Raw genomic sequence first — 26,234 nt, 5'->3', positions numbered from 1 at the left:
AGATATTTTGGCTCATCCAGTGGAAATGCAAAATGGTGCCTCCTGAGAGGAAAAGTATCATAACTTAAATAACTGACATTTGCCTACCCTTAATGATACCAAAAAAATTCCGTTTGAAACAACTGCTTTGCATTGTCCAGTAGTGGGATTGGCCCGGAGAACTGGCTTTTGCCAGCTAATATGGCTGTATTTCCTTGTATTATTGCCCCAATCCATTTCCTTGATGTTGCTGCATGCCAGGTAACGTCAGATTGCATAGAAATTTAGGAAGCATGTGCACAGAGGAACCTGACCTACACTTTGGATCTAACTTAGAATCGTTTACACTGTCTTGATTGAACTTGGGACCTGGGACCTGCAAACCATGTGCTCTCCTGGGAGGAAGCCAGCCACTTCCAACAGTATATTTGCTTTTTTGCATAGAGGAATGTTTTTTTTCCAGATTTCACCAACATTTTCTAACACAGAAAAATCCACTTTACTTTAGCTTTAAAAACTGCATCATCATCATCACTACTTTTTAGAAAATAAAAAACACTATTTGATGTCAAAGTGCTAATCTTTCAATGACAACCTTCCCCTCATTATTTCTTCTCCAAGAGGTACTTCAGCAATTAAATAATAATAATAATAAATTCCGTATGGAGACATCTTGTTTCCAGCATCTATTTGATATGTTGATTTTGTTGTTTCCCAGTTCAGAATTCTATGACTAAAATTTTCATCCTGCCCTTTCTTTTAGGATCAAGGTGGATTACAAGAGACAGCTAAGAAATAGAGACCTAAACTCTACTTACCCCCTCTGTTTCAGTTATGTTAGCGTAAGCACAAGGGCTGTGTGTTTTCCAAAGATTCCCTAACAGTGTTATACTCTTTGTACCTGACAGAGCTGTACAGAACTGTATTAATATTTGCTTTTGCAATATTACAAGCCTTCCCTGTTTCAGAGTACAAAGGCATCTGCTTACGGGCTGTGTCAAGCGACATGTTTTCTAGGATTAAGAAGTTTCAGGTGCTATTTTTAATCAGCTATGGCCAAGTGAATGCTATGATTCCTCAGAAGCTGAAGACTGTAGTGGTGGCTACTGAAATCAGCTTTCTAGGAATCTTGGTATTTTTCTCTAATGTCAAGTGGCAGACAGGTGGGCATGGCCAGCTAAAAATGACTGCACTGATCTAACTGGTCTCGTCTAACTTGCCTCATGTGTCAGATGTTTCCTTCTCCTGATATGGACCCAACTCGGGGGGGAGGGCATAATCCTTGACATGACCCTGAAATTGTTCCAGCCCTCTGGAAGAAGGGTGGAATGCATTTACACCCAATGCCTGAGCCAAAGTTCCACCTGTATCTGTAATCAATAAAGCTATGGCCATTTTTAATCCAGATGGTTGCTTGCCGGAATCCATCTTACCACCCCTTATTTAACCACGGCCTGGGGGAGGGCAGCACTGTGACTGCGACCACAATAAGTAGAGTTGGGATCTGTTCCTTTCCCAGCCACCCAACCAAACAACTAACCAACTACTTTTGCCAACAAACTCCCAATGCAGTCAGCAACGGACATGAATCCTTTCCAGGGCACCAACTCACATCATCAGACCCTGACTGGGAATGAATAGTCAATAGGTCTGTGAGGAAGCATCCTTTCCCAATAGGATGCCCCACTGGCACCAGACATTTTGAAAACCTAATCATTAGTGCTGTCTGTCCTGTAGTCAGATCTCTTAACATTTTAAGAATTGCCAGAAGTTGTTGATCAGAGGAGAAACGATGTTGGTGTGTGATTTGGGTGGCCATTTCAGTTGAGCTTCCCAAAATTATAATGCTTATATCAAACAAGACCATCACAAGAACTGTAATGAAATAGTTTTAGGAAAACACAACATTCCAACAGAAACAGAAGGGTTTGGGGTGTGTGGATACATAAGAATGTCTATTCTGGAGAAGTGTTTCACTGAGGTACCTTGTTACACTTTCTTTTCATGAGCAGAGCACATGAAAGGGAACAGACACTATTTCAGAATGTATCTGTCCTTGTTCTTTCAGGTGTCTCACAGACTTTTCTTTTCTCCCTTTTCTCCCTCCTTTCCTGCTTTCCCACCCATTCTTCCACATCTCTTTTCCGATCCTTTCTGCCCCTGTTTGTCACTGTTGCCTTTTCCCAACCTCTAGAGCTCTCCATCAGCCTCCTTGCTGTGATAGTTATTGTATGTGGGCTGGCCCTGGTGGCAGTTTTTCTCTTTCTCTTTTGGAAGCTGTGCTGGGTGCCCTGGAGGAACAAGGCCATTTCGACTAACACCCCCGCCTCCCAGAACTCAGCGGAACACGACAAAGAGAACATGGCTGACAAGCTAAAGGACACGGGGACTCTGGGATTCTTGGAGGCAGCTGTGAAAATCAGTCACACGTCACCGGATATTCCTGCAGAAGTCCAGATGTCCATGAAGGATCACCTTATGAGACGCACACGGATGCAGAGGCAGACAACAGAGCCTGCATCTTCTACCAGGTGAGTGCAGAGCATCCCTTGAATTCTCATCTGTTGGATCAGACAATATGGGTCATTTTACAGAGGTGCTGAAGATGGGGAAACTCTCCATGAGGAGAAGGGAGCGCTGATGAAGGTCACCGCATGCCACACCCAGTTTTCTCTTGCTATTACTTGTCCATTCAATCCAGTTCCCACAGCCTCAAACCAGAGACGTATCCCCTGCAATGAAGTGAAGAGCTTCCTCATTGCTCGCTGTATATGCTCAAAATAAAGTTTATGTTTTTTGTTTGGTTGTTAAGTTCTCTCTCCCCCCCCCATCCCTTTTTTGTTTCCATCAAGGAGTGTATATTGATCAAGGTGTTCTAGAGTAATTAGATTTGTTTGAGTAATTGTCATGTCATGGCTTAGAGGACACAATGGTGTGCAAACGGGAGACAAACTTTATTGTCTCTGTTAAACAAGAACAGAAGAGCAACAAAAATCTGGGGCACCACCCAGATACAACCCAGAGGCAGAATACCTCTGAATACCACTTGCAGAGAGTTATGAACGATAGAGTGCTATTGCACTCATATCTTTCTTCCCATAAGTAACATCTCTGCCCATCCCTGAATTTCTTCCTTTTTGTTGCCATTTGCAAAATTGGTGCACTTGAGGAGAAGCAGAAATATTTTGGGAGGTGGGGCAACATTGCTTCAGGCCTAGTGAGTAGGAAGATTTGAAGATGGATTCGAAATGCTGTCAGAATCCTCCTCATGACCAGGAACCCTATTACATGGGGTTAAACTTGATTACATGAAGATTTGTGGGGCAGGGCTTGCATGTGCACCCTGACTCCTCCTCTCTTTAAGCCCACCCACATCTGAAGATGGCTCTCGTTTATGTTTGATGCAATGGGCCGCCATGCCTCAAGACGTCGGCAGCAATTCTCTTCTTTCTAAATATGTTCTTGACACTTGTACATCATTGAGCAATTGCACTAAAGGGATATTACGCTAAACTTTTGGCTGGCATACACCTCCTGGAGCTGCAGGATACTCCCCCGACTACATGCTGGTCTCTGCCGAAGGTTGAGTTGAAAGTGAACCAGCTGACATATTTCCCCAGTCTCCCTGTGGGCCCTTGATCTTAGCCAAAAGATTCAAACCCTGTTACGGTGACTTGACCTCATTGTGTCAAGCTGTCAATATGCTTGTGGCCACTTTAATTTTGTTAGGACTCAGGGAGGCAGGGAGACATATCAGTGACATGGCGCACTGTCAGATAGAATTACAGCCTTTTCCTCTCTTTCTTGCTTATGTGGCTCAAAGCAGGAATAATTAGATAAACGGAATTGACATATCACTCACTGCACTGGCTTCGAGGGAGCTGCATCTCAGTGTTCAAGATCAGCCGCTGCCTCAGGGCCACTGTAGCCTCAGATGGATGGCTGACTGTGCATGAGGATCCATGACAAAGGAAGGCAGGGTCTGCAAGGATCTGGAGGTGGAAGACAGCTTGGTAACCCATGGGCCACTGACCTGAATGTCTTCTAATACAGGCAGTCTTTTCAGCTAAGATGTGGGTGACTTTATCCATGTTTTACCATGCATCATGGTTGATCAGAACAAGGTCTACCATGCCGTAGAGGGCAGGAGTTGCTCAATTTTGCTCAGTTCCTTTGCTTTCAGGCACAGGAACATAAGAGCCTTCTAGATTCAGAGCAGGAGTCTGTCTAGTCCTATAGTAGCATGATGGTGCATTTTATTTACTTTTTATAACATTTATGCACCGCTGGATTGCAAAAACCTTCAAAGTGGGTTACAAAAGATAAAAGCAGTACAATCAAGAAAATTCACAACTATACAAAAGTGTAGGAACTCATTGTGGCAGCCCCCATTGCTTAAGGAGTAAAAAATGCAAGTAGCTCTTTTGATCCACTGAAACACACACACACGGAGCAGCAGCAGCAGCACATAGCATATTGTCCGATTTATTAGGACCAGCACGTTACAAATACTTAACATATGTTCCAAATGCCTGAATATCTCACTGTGGGGACTCTGCTACCCACCACCCCAAAATGTACCGTCCCAAAGGTTTATCTTTGGCATAATAGGATATGGATATACATATCTGGGAGTAAGCTCCATTGAACTTAGTGGTGCTTATGACTGCATAGATTTGTAAACACACTGAGCTTTCACAAGATTTTCAGTCAGCTGAAATGCAACATTTAAGCTTTTAATTAGTTCAAGCAATCTTGCGAAGAAGTGTTACCATTAAACTGCTGGCATGAAGTAGGAATGCCTTCAAAAAAAGGGAAAGAAGTACCCATCCTCTGCTTATTCCTCTGCTTATTTTTCTCATTCTTTGACTGGGATAGCTCAGCATGAGACTCTTAATCTCAGGATCATGAGTTCAAGACCCACGTTGAGCAAAAGATCCTTGCATTGCAGGGGGTTGGACTAGATGACCCTCGTGGTCCCCTCCAACTCTACAGTTCTATGATTCTGTTTCTAATGTGTCACAAACAAATTTAGTTTCTCCTGATCATACCATCTCAGATGATACCATTCCTTCTGCTCTATAAAAGGTCCCAGAACTGTGCTCCCCTGCCTTCTCCTTCCGCAAGACCATTGCTAGTTCAGCATTTAGCTTCTGGGAAGCCCATAAGGAAGTGTGAAGGCAACAGTTCTTTTCTTCTGCCAGTCTTCTAACAAATGGGCTTTGGAGATACATTGCCTCTGAATACGAAAGTTCTATTTTGCCATCATGATAGAACAACCTAATCTCATGGTTGTAAATGACATAGTTAATTATGTATTGTATGAAACAAATGTTTCATTTGTCTGTTCTGAAACTACGGCCAACCAATGCTACTGGATAATGCCCAGTTTATAACATTATGAGAGAAAGAGAAAAATCGGTCCATTTACTCTTTCCTGACTATTCGTAATTTTTAAATCTCTCTCTTGTTCCCCTCCCCTTAGAAATATTTATTCTGAAGAAGAAAGCCACAAACACTTCTGCCAAATCCAAAATCCACATTAGGCAATATCAGTATTGGTCCAACTAAAATGTTACAAATACCTGAATCACTACAGCAAGGCCCCAGAGGATATAGATGCATCTCTCAGGAGATGGGTCTTTCCAAGTAACTGACTTCCTTGGTATGATGCCCTCCTGCCAGAAGACCTTTACTTGCTGTCATAAGAACTGGAGATCTCTGCAGTGTCTTCTGCCTTTCTCAGTCTCTCCAGGTCAACCACCTTAGTCCCAAGAGAACACATTTGCTTCCTGGGTGCTCATTGCACTTAAACTAATTGTGTGCCTTAGCTGTGTTAATGAGTGTTTTAATGAAGTGTTTCCCCACTGAATATGAACCATTAACTACACAATGACAAATGGGTAGCCATTTTCACTCACTGCAATGGAGTTCTGATAGTAAGAATATATGCAATGTAAATTGAGTACCTTGCATATCCTCTAGTGGTATTATAGTGGCTAGAGTGTGTGAGGACTGACTTTTGGGGAACCCCAGCTCAAATCCTTGCTCAGCTTTAAAGCTCACTAGATGTCCTTGGTCAAGCTGCTGCCTCTCAGCTGAGTCATGAGAAGGCTGTTTTACCCCTGGACTCTACAACCATCTCCTTCTTCTCTTCTTCCTTCTGTGTTGAGTGTTAGATCGTAAGCTCCTTGAGGCAGGGAGCTTTCCTCTTGCACTGATGGTGAGATAGCGGTAGGACGGCAATGATCATGATGATGCTCTGATCTCCTTGGGCCAAGAGAGAGATAAATGCAACAACAAATGAATTGCAACCTGCTACAAAAGTATCTGGTACAACTTACCAAAGAAAGCAGGGTGGCTTTAATGAAGATGGGCATTACTCCCAGCCCAAGTAGCAATGAGAAAGATATGGTCCGGTGGTCATACAAAGACCCCAAAATACCTTTATGAGAAGTATAAGGATGTCACTGAGCTCAGGCTGGCCCATGCCCTGTTCTCAGTTTCTGCTCATGCATAGCCATGAAGGCTGCAAATCATGTCTAAAACTGTCCTGTCATAAAAGTTGTGAGAGAGACTGAGCAATCAAGTTGATGTTTTGTGCCATTGGCAGATGTATGCCTGCCACTCTTTGTTTCAAACCTCCTTAGTCATTCATATCCATTAAGCTCACTCACAGAAGACATTATGAAGGAGGGAAAGAAGATAAGCGTAATTTGGGCAAACTCAATTAGAAAAGTTCAGCTGGAACATATGAATTATAGAAAAGAAGTCCTGCTGTTACGAGAACTATGCAGAGGTGTGATCAAAATACATCCTCCCTCAATCAGGTAGCTATATCTTGGGAAAGATGGTGCACTAGCAAAATAAGTATGTGGTTGGCCTTTTCTTTTCTTTCTTCTCTGATATGGGGGATATAAAAGCATTCCCCTTCCCGCAGCTGAGAAGGGTTCTTGGTCTAGGGATGGGAGAGAATTTTGGCTCCATTCACATTTAAAGGCGTACCTATCTCATTTGGACTTTTCAAAACAATGTGTGAACTAAAAGCACAGCCATCCTTCAAAATTGGCACTTCTCTAAATTTTGCAATGCAGTTCTCCAGCCAAGGAATGTGTACAAAAAAAACGGATGTGTCGTGGTAAACTGCATAAAAATGCATATATTAGTGGAAGCAACATACAAAACTGCATTATATTTAGGGGAATTGCTTTGCAAAAATGTGTTCAGTTGTTGTTGAAAATTGAAGTGGAAATGTAAAGAACTGAACTTGAAATTGGAAAAATGAGGGAAACTGAAATTGAGTTGAGTCTTAGACAGTGTGTGCCAACCTTGTGTGCCTCTCTCTCTCTCTCTCTCTCTCTCGTCTTTCTATTTTCCTTTCCTTTCCCTTTTCTACTTATGTCAATGTAAACGTATCAGCAACAGGAAAAAACAATCCAGTAGACAGGAAGCTTTCAGCAATAGCAGGGATTCTTTGGTAACTGTTTCTAAGGGCTCACAGCACAAAAAATGTAGCTTACAACAGGCCCCCAAACTCCTATTGACCCATAGTCCTTAAACACAGTATTTCCCCAAGGCAGTAATGCTTTATGGTTTTGGAATATGTGGCAATCCCAGCTGGCAGCATATAACTCTGGATCACTGGTCAGCAGTTCCTGTCTCCTCTCCTGTAAGTCATAAACAGCAAGCCGTGGGGCTCATTAAACAGACTTCAGAACTCTCAGGGGTGCTGCTGTTCCTTTCTGGCTAGTATAACCAGCCCCTTGTAGCTGTATTTGCTATTCCCACAAACTATAATTACATTCTCTTATGTTGTCTCCAAGGCCAAAGATACCACTTGTTCCAAATATTTTGCTTCTGAATGGCGACTTGCTCCTTGCAGTCTGTTTGGTATGGATCTTAATTCCTAGAACTGGAAGACCATAACGTTGTTCTTTTCAGAGTTTTCCACAGATCAGCATGAGATGCACTTCTTTATTTTCCATTGCATGATAGCGATCAAGAAACCAGTTTCCCTTGCGCTTACACAGTTCGTTTATGACAAAGCCTTCAGAAGCTCTACAAGGGTCAGCGCTATAGTCGTAATCATATAATTGTTGAGTTGGAAGAGACCACAAGGGTCATCTACTCCAACCCCCTGCAATGCTGGAATCTTTAGCCCAATGTGGGGACTCTGAAGTTAGGAGTCTCGTGTTTCACCCGCTTAGTCAGGGGTGCCTACTGCCTGTAACATCACTGTTGTGAAAACTTCCTATTCCCTCTCAACTGGCTTCTTTAAAAAATACTGTGTGAGAGTTGTGAGACCCTTTCTCCCCTCAGAGAACTACAATTCCCAATCACACCCTCTTCCCAGGGAACTCTGGGAATTATAGCTTTACAAGGGGAATGGGGGTCTCCTAATAACTCTTGGCACCCTTAACAAACTACAGGTCCCAGGATTCTTTGCATGAAGTCATGGCCATGACTGTTTAAAGTGGTATGATGGAACTTTATTGTGTAGTTGGGCCCAGGAAGGTACCATATTTCCTACGTTCTCCCTGCCCTTCCCCATTTTGCATCCTATCTCTTAAGTGGGGCCAGATACCCAGGACAATCTTCTCCCAGCATACAACACACTAGCCTTTTCTTATCTCTTGCAGGCACATTTCCTTCAAGAGGCACCTGCCCAGGCAGATGCATGTTTCCAGTGTGGACTATGGTACAGAACTACCACTTGCAGCAGAGCAGCCAACTTGCATCGGCCGGATCAAGCCAGAGCTGTACAAGCAGAAATCCGTGGACTCTGAGGACCCTAAAAAAGAGGCAGAAAAAAACTGTGGGAAAATAAATTTCGCTTTGAAATATGACTATGAGAACGAGACCCTGATTGTGCGGATTCTCAAGGCCTTTGACTTGCCTGCCAAGGACCTCTGTGGCAGTTCCGACCCCTACGTCAAGATCTACCTCTTGCCTGACAGGAAGTGCAAGTTCCAAACCCGCGTGCACAGGAAAACGCTCAACCCCACCTTTGACGAGAGCTTTCAGTTTCCTGTGCCCTATGAGGAGCTGACCAATAGGAAGCTTCATCTTAGCGTCTTTGACTTTGACAGGTTTTCTCGGCATGACATGATTGGTGAGGTGATCTTGGAGAACCTCTTTGAGGCTTCGGATCTTTCTCGGGAGACCTCCATCTGGAAGGATATTCAGTATGCCACAACAGTGAGTAGGCGGCTTTTGCCATTAGGAGAGACAATAGCACACCGATGCTTAGATGAGTTTGCCGTAGCTCCGTAGGCCAAGCTGCACTTTAAAATGAGAGCTTTGGCACAGAAAGACCATCAAGTGTTCTTCTTTTGAAGGTGTGGATGATACAGTGTCAGTTTCGGGTATTAAATTGGGCCCTCATGGGTCCCTTCTTCTCCTGGCTTCTCCTTCCTTCTGCCCCCTCACTTACCCTGTTCTTTGGAATGTTCCTCCTTGCTCTGTTCATTGTGCATGCATACACAGAGAAGAAGTTGAGCAGGAAGGGAAGGAGCAGAAGAGCCAGGAGGACCTAGAAATGGACAATGGGTTTCATGCAGCAAAGTCCTGGTTACTTGAGATAGCCATCAATAGCTGCCAACAGTTTAAGCAGAGCTAACATCCATTCAAACATCCAGTCATTCATCTAGGTTATGGGTGATTATATTAAAAATAGTAATATTGTGAAGGTACCACAGTTCACACCAACAGAGATTCATTTTGCAAAATCTTGGTCTGATTTACATGACAATACTCCCACTTCCTTTACAGGTCTTTCTAGGTCAGTGTTGATAATCCTGGGTGAGATGTACTTACACCCAGGTTTTGTCAAATTGTGGCAAGGAAGCAAGATGATGGCATAGGGCTGGGCCAAGACATTCTGCTACTCAAGGCAAAGGAAAATATGGTGCCCCCTCCCCCCACAATGCCACATACAGATGCTGGTAGATTACTTTCATACCGGCGATTGGCACAGCTTTCCCCACCACACTTGAGGGCAATAGGCTGTGTTACAGAGTGTGGGGCAGGTTGTGTAGCACACACTGCTCTGTCCTCCAAATATCTTGCTACCCCTCCTCAGCATCTCTTGCTGGAGATAGCTCCATCTCATGCAATCTAATGGTAGGGCTGGTCATATCAGGGTAGATTTATGTCTGTTTCAGGGAATCAAAACATGAAACTTCCTTGTTGTTCAAAAAATAGGCAAGGTCAAGGGCAGGCCTGTCCATGAGCCACAGTTTGGAAGTAGTGCACTGGTTCCTGGTTGTAGGGTCTGTTCTGTGCTTTAAATTCTGACAGCTTTGGCGGTAAAATGTGGGGGACTGCTCACTATACATCACCATTGCAATTTGCATAGTCTATAAATTGTTTTTAAGTGTCTTTCTTTGTCCTTGAGATATTGCACTTTAATTATACGGGAGGGGCTAGAAATACAGGGAAAGTTGTACGTGGAAGAGAAAATTGCCGCAAGGACTGGGGTCCAGCCTCAGACTTTCACTGACTTGCATTTTAAGCAAAACTGCCAACTCATATTCAGTATTACAACCCGTGAAATCTAGACATTTGCTTTATTTTAAAAAATGCTGAAGCTGCCAAACTATATTATTACATGCCATATTTTGAGCTTTTCATTACTATTTGAATTCTCAGTTGTTAATAAGGGTTAGTGAGTGGCAATTGAAGCAGACAAATCTTAACAGAGAATGTTCCTCCCATACATTTTAAGTCTGATTTGCTGAATCAGTTATTCAAGTTTCTTTGTCTCTCCTTTTATCTCCCCCCCCCCCCCGCATAACAGTGCATTACTCTATATCCACATTCTGCACTGAGACCAGATAGGGTCCAAAATTAATGATCTCCATCAGACCATGGATGCATGATTCCCATTTTAACGCCATACCAGGTCAGAGCTCCTTGTTGAGAAGGAATCTATACCCATATGCTCCCATGTCTCTCTGCCAGTTGAATAAGATGGAAGAAAAGATAACCAGAACAGATGGTAGTTTCTAGGTATTTGAGGACAGTACTAAGCATATCCATGATTAAAGCCTGAGGACTGGTTTTGTTATTATAGAGGGGAGCCTCTGGTCCGGGGGGCAAATGTGGCCATCCAGACCTCTCTGTTTGGTCCAAAGGACTCTCCCAATGCCACATCCCATTTCCTAAGGCTCTGCTCCATGTTTTCCTTGAGTGCTTTTTTCCTGGCTGGAATGAGTCCCTGAACTGTGATAATTCCTCTTGTTTGCCTGGATACAGCACAGGCAGAGGAGCACAGGTGGGAATAAAAACCTCTGGCATTTGTGTGACTGAAATTCAGCCTACTGTACAAAAGGTAAGAGGCACATATGTTCCTCTGCCTACTTTTGCTTCTGGTCCTGCCCACCCCTGGAATGATTGCCCTGGAAGGTTGCTAGAAAGAGACTTTGATCCCCCTACCACTGTTATAGAGGTAGGTCATTCAACACCTCAACAGGGAGGGTGAAAGTCTGTGTCCTTGTAAAATGGGATGAAAAATGATGACAATTACTTGGGTACAGCCAGCTTGCTGAAGCCAGCAAGTTCAAGGTGGTGCCAAAACATTGTCCTTTCATTGTTCCAACTCTTGCAGATTTAATATTTAGATGAGGCAACTTAGTCTTGAACCAGACAAAGGTGATAGGAAATATAGCTTTTAGGAACTTCTTCTGCGTGGAAATAGCCAAGAGCTCCTGCTGATTACCAAGAGGGACTTGGCAAAGCTTTTCCTCCTGGCAACTTGTTTTGAAAACCAGAAGCGTGAACAAAAAAGGTCTTGTAGTTCTGTGCAGGTTTCAGTAACCTCCCAAAATGGTGTCCCAAGTTGGAGGAGCAGGGGAGGCCAGGGGAGGCCAACAACAGCAAAAGGAAAATACTGAGGACGACAATGATGGCAAGTCCCAGCCTCCTGGCAGTTCCAGCTGCTGGTGCAGGTCTTATTGCACTTATTTTGAAGGAACAGCTACTGACAGTTAAAATTAATGTCAAATCAAAGGATGTGTCGAGGGTCATCTCTAGTTTAGCTCTCGTATTGGCCAGCAATAGCTTTGCATTGATAGAAGGTAGCTGATTTAGAGACCTATATGGACTGGTTGAGTTGAAAGGTTTGTGTGAGGAACTCTAGTGCATTAGCTCAGACTAGCATGGCTACTGTGCTCTGGTCTTGGGACAATCAAATGTTCTCCTGTTCCTTTCATGTTTCCTACCTTTCTATTACTCCAAGGAATTACTCTCTGCTCCAAAATTATGTTCTTACTGTGAAATAGATTGCTTTCCAGACCTTAATACAGCTGTTTGATTTCCCCATGCCCTCACCTAGATTTTTCTATCTAATCTGTCCAAGATACTGTCCTAGAAGGAAGTTGATCAGCTTGCTTTATATAGCCCAATTTTGAGAATCATCTCTATAGATTTTCCTTTTTTTCCTTTTTAATAGATCTTTCCAATCAAATCTTCTTCAGAAGAGTTTGAACAAATTTGCTTTAAATGAGAAGTTACAGAATCCGACAAATTGATTTTTCCTCTCGGAAGTGCCGAACCTGGGGAATGGAGCATGGGACTGGAGCTTTAAGGCTGCTAGCTGCCTGGGGAAAGTTTTAATATTTTGGGCAGAAGGAAATGATGATGGTGCAGTGGGGTATATAGCCTGGTACTGAGCATGTAATTAGTCCCAGAAGTGCCATTGCCTGAAGGCCTTTCTTGCATCCTTGCCCTCTAAGCCCTCGGTGCTGTACTTACCCCAGAAGCAGCACTGTTGTTGCTATGCTTCAGGAGCGCAGTCTCATTATTCCCATGCAAAGCTCCCCATTTATCATTCTAATAGCGTAACTGTCTCACAGGTTTGCAAACACTTCTGCAATGTTGTTGTGATTGCCAACAGCCCAGGAAAACAGTAAGATCCTTAGCAGATGCTGCTAATTTGTTTCAAGCAGTAGCCCTCCTAATCGGCGTCATAAATATGCATTAAGGCTTAGCCAGACCTCACCCAAGGATGCTAAACTTGGCCCTAATGAAGTCCTTAATCACGCCTCCTCGGAATGCTGCAGACAAGAAAGTCAAACCTAGTTTTTCTTCCAAAATCTACATTAGGGCAATGCCTTGATTAGACCAGCCAAAATGTCCCCAAATAGTGTGTGAGCATTTGAGTCCTCCAGGACTTTTCATTGGACTAGATGAGGTGGTAAACAAAATCAGGCCTGGGGGGAAGTTGGAGCCATGGAGTCTGCCCATACTCAGGAGAAGGAATGTGGGAAGAATTAGCAGGCACTGAAATATGGGTCTGTTAGGTTTGGGGTGGCATTTGGTATGGCAGGGAAGGAGAAACGTACTGTCGCATGTAACACAGTCTCAAAGTGGTGAGAGACTACAGTGGTTCCAAATGCTTTTCCTAGGGTTTGGATTCCTTGAAATGAAAGTCAACGGAGACTGTGGGGTCTTTAACATATAAGGTTTTATTTACACGTATACACAACCTGAGAGGGACGCGGGTGGCGCTGTGGGTAAAACCTCAGTGCCTAGGACTTGCCGATCATATGGTCGGCGGTTCGAATCCCTGCGGCGGGGTGAGATCCCGTCTTTCAGTCCCAGCTCCTGCCCACCTAGCAGTTCGAAAGCACCCCTAAGTGCAAGTAGATAAATAGGTACCGCTTTATAGCGGGAAGGTAAACAGCGTTTCTGTGTGCTGTGCTGGTGCTGGTGCTGGCTCGCCAGCTGCAGCTTCGTCACGCTGGCCATGTGACCCAGAAGTGCCTCCGGACAGCGCTGGCCCCCCGCCTCTTAAGTGAGATGGGCGCACAACCCTAGAGTCGGACACGACTGGCCCGTACAGGCAGGGGTACCTTTACCTTTACCTATACACAACCTGAGCAAAAGATGGAGGGGTTCACAGCATTAACACTCCACAGGTCTTGCTTCCTCATGAGGCTTTCAAGGAAGCCCCCAAACCACAGCTCTTGGGACCAGCACAGAGCAAGACATGCCTTTGTGTCATCCGCTTCCAGCATCAATCAAAACTCTCACACACAAAAGAGAGAGTTGGGGTCGATTTCCAAGAGGGACCACCAATTGTGATGTGTCTGCTCAACCTCTCTCCTCCTCTGAGAAACAGGTGGTTTTTTTTGGGGGGGTTGCATTGTTTCAAAAGCCTTCAAAACCTGTTTGAGCTAAGGTGAAAGAGGAAACAAAGAATTACGTATATACACCATGGGAAATCAAATGTCTCTCAAGCAGCTTTCAGTTCTCTTAGAAGCTATTGACTATTAGGCAATTTCTTCATGCTTGGCATGGGGCTCCCCATAGGCTGTTTCAACTCCTTGATTACTGTAGTGTGTATGCAGATTAAAGTGTGCTCACATCATCTTTATGTATATGGATTACGTAATGACATGGGCTGCTGGGTTAATTGAAAAAACAGGAAAACTGAAACGCTTCTGTAAAAAGAAAGAACTAGCCTCTCGTGGTACTTGTGGCCTTGAATAAGGATCCTCCAAGTGAAACCAGAGCACAACACAACACAGGGAATCTCTGTCGTGCTCTGGAAGTTTTAGAGATATTTTTTTTTAAGTATTCCACATAGTTTTATCTGCTTCAGATATGTACAGTGAAGTGACTGGTGCTTTTACACTGCACAAAACCTCACCTCTCAATTGGCTGCATGGAGTTATGTTGCACAAAAGCTGCCGGCATCCATCTGTCTTGGGAAACAATGGAGGAGTGCACCTTTGTGGGTGAAGTCAAACTGTTGGAAGGTTGCAGAGCCTGCTTTGGAAACTGATGTAGGAGAGGCATGTTTCATTGCAGCTGGGGCAGACGACGGCATGCAGTTGTTCTGCTGCAGATGCACCATGGTGTTTCTTCTTTCTGTGCTCCTCCCAGCGGTCATTCCTTCTCTGCTCACTGCTATGGATGCATGACCTGACTGTCCCCAGGCACTGCAGTCATCTGCAAGGAATTCCCACATGGGAGGATTGATGTTGGCAGCCTTCATGTTGCGTTTGCAGACATCTTTGTAACACAGAGTTGGTCTGCCAACTGGCCTGGTGCTGGAAGACAGCTCCCCATAGAGCACTTCTTTGGGAATCCTGCCATCTTCCATTCTGTGGACATGGCCAAGCCAGTGTAGACGTCACTGAGACAGGAGTGCAAACATGCTGGAACTTTTGGCATGGGAGAACACATCTTTGTTTGGAATTCTGTCCTACCATTTGATACCCAGCATCCTCATCATGTGGAAGACATTGAGGCGTCACTCCTGATGATTGTGAAGTTGCCCACAACTCACTTCCATAAAGCAGCATGCTCAACACACAAGCCTGGTAGACCTTCATCTTGCTATTGGACGTTAGCATCACACTCTTCCAAATACTCTACCACTGAACTGCAGTTCTTTCTAAATGTTTATGCTAAGGTATACATTTTTTGCACATTTTACACATTGTGCATGTTTTACTCTCAGAAGTGCATCATAAAATCTGCAGAAATATGAAAACTGAAGGGTTACTGCATCCTGATCCACGTCTTAGTCTGGGAAATGCAAACGTGGTCTGTTTACCTGCAGAGGCAGACCGGACAAAATCCATGAGCATCCTTAGTCTTTGTTCCGAAAGACTGCCAGATTTCACACCTGAACATTTTTTCAGAAGCAAAACCTTCCACTCATATTGTTCGTGACGTCTTGTCCAGGACAAGAAAAGAAAAGATAAAATAAATAAGGGAAAAAAGAATGAATGCCTGTTATTAATTTAGCACCTAATGAAGCAGAACAAAGAAGTATAAATAAACCTTTCTTTGTTGGTCCTCTATCTGGCTGGTGATGAACATTTACATTTTAGACTGTTTTCTCTGTCACAGTATAATACTGCTGCTACTGGATAACCAGCTGCTGTGCTCAAGCTTTCTCTTTTGAAATAAGTAGTTATGCCTTTACATACTATCATAAGTCCATAGGGATAGGCAATTTTACCAGTTTGGGGTTCTCATTTTTCCAGTCTCCAATGCTCCACATCAGGTTATGTTTTTTTTAAGTCCTTGTGAAAAATTCATCAGCATTTTAAGGTAACTTCCTTCTAATATGCACATTTTTGTTTACATATTTGCCCAACATATAGGGTTCTGCAGGCAGATTTTGGTATATTATTTTATATTGACATGTGCAGAATTTACGTAGTGCAGGGGTGAAGAACCCTTTTCAGCCTGAGGGTCGTGTCCCCATGTGGGCAACCTCTACCAAGGGCCATAATCCAGTGGTTGGCACGGCCTGAGGCAAAAGAAGATGGAGCAACAAATATAAATTTTACCTCCATACAGCAGGTTTGTTTCTTATACACACTCCTCGCTATCCTTCATCCAGACAAGCAAGAGGCATTATCAGAGTTCAAAGACCCATTCCAGCCACACATACCCTCCAACTCTCCTCAGAAAATAGGGATATTCGGCAAAAGCACTTGGTGTGAGAAGCGGGAGCAGTGAGGGGATGTCTTGGAAAGTGTTCTGAGGGTCAGGCAGAGAGGCTGAATTTGGTCTCTGTGCCTGAAGTTCCCCACCTCTGCCCTAGCATATGCATTTTAGTACAAATTACTTGCTTGGAGAGCTGCACTGCAAAATTTAGAGAACTGTGAATTAGCATAATGGTTCTGTTTGATTTGCACATTGTTTTGGGGGGTGTAATTAGGTAGGTTCACTTTTAAATGCAGACTGAACTGAATTTCTTCCCCATCCCTAATAAGTTCTCACAGATTTTGTCAAACAGGGCCTTCCCTGAAGCCTGCCCAGCATGGTGGCCAATTTAATAAGACACATTTTCATGTTTCTTCATAGTCAACCGCGCTGTGACATGGTGAGTCACTTAGATAACTTGGGATTAATTGATGGTGGTATGAATACTGTGTAAAAAAAGAGTAAATTGCAGCAGAGGGCCTCTTCACTGCCCTCAGCATGGGAAGCTGCACAGAATATATTACACAACTTGCTTAATAACTAATTCAATTGCCAAGCAGATTCTGGTGGGTTTTGATTCCCAGCAGTTTTTTCTCCCACACATTGGGCTTAACTTTTGAGAATGGACAGCTGCCCTTTAGTTGTAAGACTGGTAATATGTTTCCTATTTCTGCAGGCAAGAGAGTTTTAGCCGCATGTACTTATGATCATCTTCAGTTCTAGATATCGTGGGGTCATCTACCCCCCCTTTTTTTAGTGAGGCACCAAATGGTTCACTTCATCTCCAATCTCAAAGGCAAAGGCAAAAAAGGACCTTGGGTCTGCTAGTCATGGCAACAAATTTCATTGATTTGTTGTCCATATTTCCAGAAGGGATTGTATGCGAACAGAATCCAAAATAGCCTCTGTGGTCACGTCCATGTGATCTGTTAAACAGAATCATAGAATTGTAGAGTTGGAAGGGACCTCAAGAGACATTGTGGTGTAGTGGTTAAGAGCGGTAGTCTTGTAATCTGGTGAGCCAGGTTCGATTCCCCGCTCCTCCACATGCAGCTGCTGGGTGACCTTGGGCTAGTCACACTTCTCTGAAGTCTCTCAGCCTCACTCACCTCACAGAGTGTTTCTTGTGGGGGAGGAAGGGAAAGGAGATTGTTAGCCGCTTTGAGACTCCTTAGGGTAGTGATAAAGTGGGATATCAAAATCCAAATCCAAACATTAGTCCAACCCTTTCCAATGCAGGAATCCTGCCCGGGGCCATCCCTGGGTGGGCTCAAGCCACCAGCCTTCTGAATGTTTTTGAGCATTCATCCTGATTTGTTTGCACAAAGTTTGCAGGGAGTTTAGACAACACTGACTTTTAGTGAACATTTATTATGATTGGCTTACGGAGAAGTTCTGTGACATTGTGTCTGGGATATAAATAAATTTAATAGGAATACCCTGCATTTCCCTGTCACTTTCCTTATTGCAAGAAGTTCAGTTCTGGAGGGAAGAGGATTCATTGCCCAAGAACACTAATCAATTTAACTGCACAACTGAAATTTGCCAGTATGTGATTTAATCCTATAAGAACAGAATAAGAGTCTGCTGGATCTGACCTTTGGCCCTTCTAAATCCAGCATCCTGTTCTCACATTGACCAACCAGATGTGTGTAAGAAAACCCACAAACAGGAAGAGCTTCGGAGTAAAGAGAATTGTTTCAGCTTTTTGTAACCATCTGTGAACACCAGGATACATATGTTAATAAATGAAAATTGCTACTTGGCTGGTAATTTAAACAGGCATATTTTGGGCTGATTAGGGAAGGAGATGTTGAAAAAGCAGGAGTGGGATTTTTTTGTGGGAGAAAAAGAACGTGTTTAAAAACATTCCACTGGTACATATGGAGACTGCAGCTATTCAGTGGTGAGGGAAAGATACTCTGTTCATGCTCAGAGGTACTTTCCCCATATTATAGGACTTAGTATTGAAAACAGACTTTTCGGCAGAAACCTTGGCATAAATTAAGTAATGGGGATGAGGAGACAAAGAGACCTTCTTGCCCACAACCAGGGTGCAAGGGTGAATTATAAACAATAATTAATTTTGTTCTTTAAATGAAGATGGATGAAAAATGAGGAGACAGTTATATGGAGGGGAACACATTTTTGGGTTACCTGTGTGGAGGATGCAATTGCTCAGGGATGAGTGAGCAACACTTTCTATATGCTCAGAGGCACATGTCTGATTGTGCCTCCCCTCCAAAGTAATAAAGTGAATTGTTAAGGTGCTACCAGTACTGAAAGCAGAATTCAGTTTGGATATTCAGCAGTTACTTCTGATCTGCAAATTCTGGCAGACGTTCCTAAACTTGTCATTGCTTTTGTTTAATGTGCTTATGAGTCATGCTTGTGAGAATATGTGATGCTCATTTATGTAATCTCTGCATACTTTCCATTTTAACTTTTCTGTAAAACATTCAGTATTGAACGTTTTAATATCATATTGAAGCTGGCAGAAATCAAAGCATTTTTAGTCTCACAACGTAAGTAAAACCCTCCTGCATAACAGGAGCAGTGCAAGCATGAAGCAAATCACACATGTTCATTTCGGGCCTTGCATGGAAATGAGAAATTGATCACATCTGAAGGAATGGCAACACAAATGGAATTGGCTGGGATTCAGAGATGCAGATGAATGTTCTACAGAAATCCACAGCTTGAGGCTGGGAAAACAGAATTATATCTCTGCATTTTTGACAAGCCTAGTGTCAGGGAACTGCCATCGGAGCCAAGAGTGGAGGTAAGGCTCCCCAACAATGCAGGAGAAGGGACCAGCAGGGAGAGAGAGAACACCTCCTTTGGGGAAGGAAATCGGCGTGACACCAAGAAGAAAGGGGAGCAGGGAAGGACTTCGGAGAGATGGCTCCAAGACTCTTCCACAGAGACCAGCGGGGAGAGCCCAGGACCTCCGCTGGCCACACCCACTCTGCGCAGAAGACTTCCGCGCAGGGAGGCTAGGCGGAGACTTGGCGTCAAAGAGCTTTTATGTTGGAAGAAGTTCAGGAAACGCCCACTGACGGATTCTGCCAGTGACTGACACAGCCACGGAGAAAGGGCTGTCCAGCCAGGGAAAGGTTTAGCCAGACAACGTTGCCTAGAGCAGCAGCCCCCTTACGCACGAGCAACCCCAATTCCCTTTACACCTAGTAAAAAGAGGAATGTGGTTTGTGGACCATGCACCCAAGGAAGAGTTATTGGGGGCTGTAAAAACTAAGAGGATTACTCTGACAACTCTTACCCTGGCAGCTCATAGTCAGGGTACTATTCTAATGCCAACTTTTATGTTTTCCAAAAGATTCTGGTATCTAGCTTTAGTTAATCTTACTAGTAGCAAGTGAACATCCAGGCATCTTTACGGTGTCTCTTTAGTGTGTTAATGACTTGTTTCTTTACAAAGTAGCATCACTTTCTGTTGTTCAGTGGTGTGTTTATTACGATCTTGACTTTTCTAGGGAGCAGCTGCCTTCATAGAAGCAAATATTTAAATGGGGAATAAGATTTCTGCAGTGCCAGGCAATGCCAGGCAAACAGAGCCACTCATATTTTTATTTTATTTTTTATCTACCAGAGCAAAAATGAAAGTTGGGCATTATTAGTCAAAGAGATGGAACACCATATCCATCTTGCTTAAATCATCCTGTCATTGCAGCTCTCTACAGAACTTTAAAGCATCAGTGCCATAGGTTTCCTCTTCTGTGAGTTCCTATTATCGTTTATCACTCGCAAAAGAATTTATCATCCTGATGAGTGGTGTTAGGTGAAGAGAGAACAGGTGTACTGATGGGACCCACAAAGAAGTGAAATAATCTCTGCATGCAAATATACACTGTATTCTCCTGCATGAGCTCTGTCCGTGTGAACCAAGCCCATCCACCCAGTCATGGGAGGTAGAAAACAAGTTTTGCCCTCTCCCAAATGTTACCTCTAGGACACGGGTGGCGCTGTGGGTTAAACCACAGAGCCTAGGACTTGCCGATCAGAAGGTTGGCGGTTCGAATCCCCACGACGGGGTGAGCTCCCGTTGCTCAGTCCCTGCTCCTGCCAACCTAGCAGTTTGAAAGCATGTCAAAGTGCAAGTAGATAAATAGGTACCACTCCCCTCCCCCTCCCCTACCTTCCCTTACCGGGAAGGTAAACGGCGTTTCCATGCGCTGCTCTGGTTCACCAGAAGCGGCTTAGTCATGCTGGCCACATGACCCGGAAGCTGTACACCGGCTCCCTCGGCCAATAAAGCGAGATGAGCGCCGCAACCCCAGAGTCAGCCACGACTGGACCTAATGGTCAGGGGTCCCTTTACCTTTAAATGTTAGCTCTAGATAGTGTACTCTCTCTTTCTTTCCTGATTGCCTGATAGAAGTTATAGCCCATGGGTAGGCAAACTAAGGCCTAGGGGCCGGATCCAGCCGAATTGCCTTCTCAATCCGGCCCGCGGACAGTCCGGGAAGCAGTGTGTTTTTACATGAGTAGAATGTGTGCTTTTATTTAAAATGCATCTCTGGGTTATTTGTGGGGCATAGGAATTCGTTCATTTTTTTCCTCCAAAATATAGTCCGGCCCCCCACAAGGTCTGAGGGACAGTGGACCGGCCCCCTGCTGAAAAAGTTTGCTGACCCTCAACCAAATCATCATTTTTATTTTTTTTAAAAAATCAAGTTTAAGCTTCTTTAAAACACAAGATAAAATAAGAAGAAGCAGGAAACACAACCAATGAAAACAGCAGCTGAAATCCAGATCAATGTACTGTGGGAACTTGGATTCAGGGAGAGTGGTGTATTTGGGGGAGGTAAATAAATATGAATTGCCATCAAAGGTAATGAAAGGAGTGAACAGCAACCTTCACATGTATGGGAGAAAGTAAAGGACACAATAGCAATTTGGGGGAGGGGGAGGGGAGAGTAGCAGTTACCTTGCTACCAGAGTGTCTGAGGGTAGGTTTGGTTCCTTTTCAACTTGGCTACTCTGTCCTTACATTTTGTCCCTCAGAACTTAATGGGAGCCAGTGAAAACCAGGCCCATTTCTGTCTTCGCAAACCCTTCCTTGTCTCCAGCAGTGTGCAGTCAGTGGACTAGGGGGACTAGGCTAGTCCCCTAAATGTTCCCCTGGCACCTCCTTCTCAAACTGGGAAGCTTCTGCCCAGCTTGGGGATAGGGAGGAGTGATGACATCAATATGTCATGTGCATGGCCCTCACAAGCTAGCACCTAACTGTTCCCCTATGAAAATTTTCACCTCACGCCACTGCTTGCCTCTCATTTCTTGGTGACCCATTACATGTAGAAAACCTCAGGAGCAGGCTTTATGTTTTAAATAGTTCTAAGTGTTTTGCAGTGTTTAACTCACTTCTCAACATTTAACATGAGGAAATAATAGTTAGTTAGTTAGTTAGTTAGTTAGTTAGTTAGTTAGTTATTTCAAGTGCTTTTTTTTCTAAAAAAAATGTTTAGGGGTGTTCTCATTTGACTCAAGAAAATCGCCATTTTATAGTTCAAATTGGGGAAAATAAATACACAAAATGGACAAAAGTACAGAGATTCACAAAATGTTTAGGGTGTGCGTACCCCTGCGTACCCCCAGAAAAAAGCACTGGTTGTTTCAATGATTGTATACTGCTTAATCATCACAGTCATCTCTAAGTGGTGTCTGGGAGACAGGGTACAATAAGAGTAAAAATGAGTTCAAACTAGGAAATCAATTACTTTGGCACTTTGGCAACCTAGGAAGTTTTAGACTTGGCTGAAATTTAAAACCATAACCATTCTTTTCAGAACATCACACTGACTTCAAAATTGTTGCTCTGAAAGTTTAAACCTCAGCAGGCCTTGTTTAAAGAATTCAAGAAGAATTTCTCTGGTGTGGAAGTTAATGTAGGATATTCATCACGCAAGCACAAATATGCTTGCTGAATAGAGAAGAAGTCTTGCAGATGAAGGCTTATGTTTATGTAATATTAAATTTCTCTCCTACCAACCCTCCAAGGAGCTCAAGGCGTGGTAGGCATCGTAGGAAGGCTGAGAGACAATGATTGGCCCCAGGTCACCCAGTGAGCTTCATGGCTGAGTAGAAATTTGAACCCTGGTCTCCCAAGTCTCATTCCAACAGCCTATCCACAGCACCACACTGGCTTGCTATCAGCTTCTTGGAAGAAAAATGTCTTGGGGCAATGTTGGAGCTGCCGCACCTCCATAGCTTTCTTCTTACCCTCTTTCCGATAATGTGTTGCACAGCACAACAACGACTGTGGCATCATTGCACCATGTGTTTTCCTTTCCTAGCCTAACAAGGGCAGAGAAACACTGGGCACAACTGCAATGCTGCATCTGTAGATGTTAACAGGAAGAGCAAAGAAGCAGTCACAGGACAACATCAGTTTCATATTTGTTGTAGTGTCCAGTTCTGCCCCGTGACTCTACTTTATGCCTGTTAAGTAAAGGATGAGACTGGCACTGACTTCCCTTTGCCCCATCTGGTCAGAGACCACACAGTGCCCTGTAGTTCCGTTATGCATCAGTTTACTTGCAAATAAACTGCAGCAGTGTGTCATCTGCACAAAGGGTTAAGAATGCACCTCCCCTCTTTCTACATTTTTTGCTCTGAGGCTCTGGGCAAAGGGCCTCGAGGAAAGCCAGCATCAGTATTCTGATTTGCTTCCAAAGTTTCTGCATCTAGTTAATAATGAAAAAGGAACAACAAAATAAATTGTGGAGCAATCATCAGATTTTTATCTCCTTGTGAATCTGGGGATGTTACAGTAATGAGTGATTCTTCCAAAGTATGACTAATGCACAAGTGTAACCACAGATCAGCCTAGCTAGTAGAATGCAGCCCGGGGCCATTATATGGTAATGATATAAACACTGACTGAATGGAAGGAAGAGGAGAGCTTAAGTCAAATGCCGCCCCAGCTGCTTGAATGCAGATGATTCCATCGCACAAAGTATCTGGGATGGGAATGATCGACATGCCTTTGCGTTCCTAAGCGCTTATGCTGCAATATTGTTCATTCAAATTTGATCTCTGGGACCAGCAGCCCAACTCAAAAGCAACTATTATTTCTAAGCTATCTGACGGCTTCATCTCGCCAAATAGGATTAGCTGGAATTCACCCAGGACTCAGAAACGGCAAAGGCTCTGTATGGTACGCACAGAGTTTTTCAGATACTTTAATGTGGTCTCTCATTAATATTCATTGGAGCTAGGCAGCATAGTTCCTCAGAGACTCATCAGTGTGTACTTGGGATGGGGCACTGAAAAATACTGAGTAACGGTAACACTGCTGTTTTCACCTATCTCATCACAAAACATTGGCAGGGAAATTGCGGCTGTTAGGCCAAGGTGTCCTAGATCCATGTGGGCTGGGGGGGGGGGAGTTTGTTATGATCTGGAATGTAATTCATGAGGACAGGGAATTTAGAGTTGTCTGGTGAACTCTTTTACAGTGATTTCTGTAAATATGTCTCTTTAGACTTAGGGTGGTGCTACTACGAATTTTCACAATGCCCGAGTTTCAAGGCAAAAGGCAGGCTTTTTGTGGGATGCACATGAGACTGTTTTGAAGGTGCAAAGACTAGGACAAATGTGCCACTCAGGGCCCCCAGAATGACATTGAAGCCTGCTGTGGGAACTGGTTGAACTCAATGTCACCCAGGAAGGCTGGCAGGCTCCTGCTGCTGGAGGCCTGGGAGATGGGGCAAGCCCCCCTCCCCAGTCCACGTCGTGCTGGAAGTCCCCCATGGCCAGGTGATGCAACCCCAGGAGCACCTTCTGGAGCATGTTTGGGGTGAGCTCTCAGAGGTAGGGTGACAAGTGGCAACATGGTGTGACCTGTGCCATGCCCATTGGACAAGGAGGTATGGCAACAACATGGCATCAGGAGCCCCAGCTACAGGTGTGGCCTGAGCCCTTCACAGGCCAGACTGTAGGAGTGGCAACATGAGTGGCAGACATGGGCTCCTCACACCACCCTGCTGTTGCTGCTAGCCTGGGTGCCATCACACTAAATGGGAAGCTGTCTGACAGCAGGACATCTGCTTCCACAGACACAAAGAAGTATCATGGGGTGCCTCCCCCCCCAAACCTCATCCTTGTCTCCCCCAGCCAGACATACTGCAAGGGAGACATCCTGGTTGCCACCATTGTGGTCTGCTGCGTGAGGAAGGGAAGTTACATTCCTTGGCACACTTTATCAGTGCTGTAGCTCAGTGGTAGAGCATCTGTTTTGCATACAGAAGGTCTCAGGTTCAACCCCCCAGGAACTCCAGATAGGGCTGGAAAAGACCCCTGTCTGAAAGACAGCACTGCTGCTGGTAAGTGTAGACAATAATCTAGATAGGCCAGTGGTCTGACTCTGTATAAGGCAGCTTCCTATATTCTGATGTTGCATCAAGATGCACATCCGAATACATGTGCAGGTGAAAGTACTGCAGTTAAGAGAGGGTAGATTTTCATCCCTGTTCAGAAAGTTGCTGAAAACGAAGCATTTTTCATGAGAGCAAGTAAGTTACACACACACACACACACACACACACACACACACACACATGAGTTTTGACTCAGCACTGATTGATTCATGGTAAGCCATCCACTGCTTCATTCCCTGTCTCTTTGGAAAGCCTTCTGAATTTATTTGCCAGCAAGTGAAGTTTCTGTGTGGAAGCACACCTTTAATACCTTGCGCATTAGTATTCTGGACAACTCTGTGGTATAAATGTGTAATGCTTTGTTTTACTGAGGGCTGAATAGGAGATCATTGGGCAAAATTCTCATGCATCAACAAGATCTATGCCAGTGATGCTTTAAACTCCCTTAATGTCTCTACGTGTCTTGCTGGCTCCACTGCTTGATTACTAACAGCTACATTTACTCTTCAAGGAAGTCTTTCATCTCACTTGAAGGAATCAAAGAGCCTTTCTCCATATGGATTGCAAAACTGTGGAAATGAGTCTCTGACATTAAATAAGCAAACTTCAATTTAGGTTTCTCTTCATTCTGGATTGTGATCACACACTCGTACCATTTAGAGTTAATTAATCTCAAATCAACACCATCTGCAGTGCCTGCCCAGGTCATTTTGCTACCCATTTCCACATATAGAAACCGATTGGACTGAAAATGTATCTTATTTCAGCACTGGCAATGGGATAATGTTCTCCCGAGGGGCAGTGCAAGGCAGGCCACATGACCCACACACCTACAGCTCCCTCCCTTCCCACTCTCCCCAATTGTAGGGCTAGCAGTGACCATCTTCTTCTTCTTCTTTTCTCACATGAAGGGCCAAACTAGGTGTGATGCCAAATGTGTCACTGAGAAGCATGTTTTTTATGTTTGACTGTGTTTGAGGCATGAGAGTTTAAGGTATGGGAGTTTTTATAAGTGTCTCTTTCTGTGTAGTTTCAGAAAAACTGGAAAAGACTGTACCTTATTGAAAAAATATAAACTGATGAGGTTGGACTGTTGTTTTTAAATTCCTGGTTGTGTTGATGACTGTCTAAGGACAAACTGACAGGTTTCTGATATGTCACACTTTTACTTGCATTCCAGAATGGTACCTGTGTGGGGTATATGTGTGTGTGTGCACAGAATATATAAATCCTCTGTAAATACCTTAGCGCCCAGCACTCTATCTCCACCAGGTGATAATAATAATAATAATAATAATTTTTATTTATACCCCGCCCATCTGGCTGGGCCTCCCCAGCCACTCTGGGCGGCTTCCATAAAAACCAAAAATACAGTAAAATATCACACGTTAAAAACTTCCCTGAACA

General features: G+C 44.0%; 1 protein-coding gene across 5 annotated transcripts in view; it reads left to right on the top strand.

The window, feature by feature from the left end:
• Window positions 1-26,234, top strand: part of SYT6 (synaptotagmin 6) — a 146,016-nt gene that overhangs the window by 64,979 nt on the left and 54,803 nt on the right. For 4 of the 5 annotated variants that reach the window (XM_053393545.1, XM_053393544.1, XM_053393546.1 and 1 more), the window contains exons 2-3: window positions 2,174-2,510; window positions 8,619-9,177. In XM_053393545.1, coding sequence (XP_053249520.1) covers window positions 2,174-2,510; window positions 8,619-9,177 — 896 coding nt within the window. The remainder of the gene's footprint in view (window positions 1-2,173; window positions 2,511-8,618; window positions 9,178-26,234) is intronic. The other variant, XM_053393547.1, reaches the window with a different exon arrangement.

The sequence above is a fragment of the Podarcis raffonei genome, chromosome 6, assembly GCF_027172205.1.
Source record: "Podarcis raffonei isolate rPodRaf1 chromosome 6, rPodRaf1.pri, whole genome shotgun sequence".
In the NCBI taxonomy this organism is placed as follows: Eukaryota; Metazoa; Chordata; class Lepidosauria; order Squamata; family Lacertidae; genus Podarcis; species Podarcis raffonei.
Note: the sequence above shows the minus strand (reverse complement) of the source record. Positions and strands in the feature narration are given on the sequence as shown.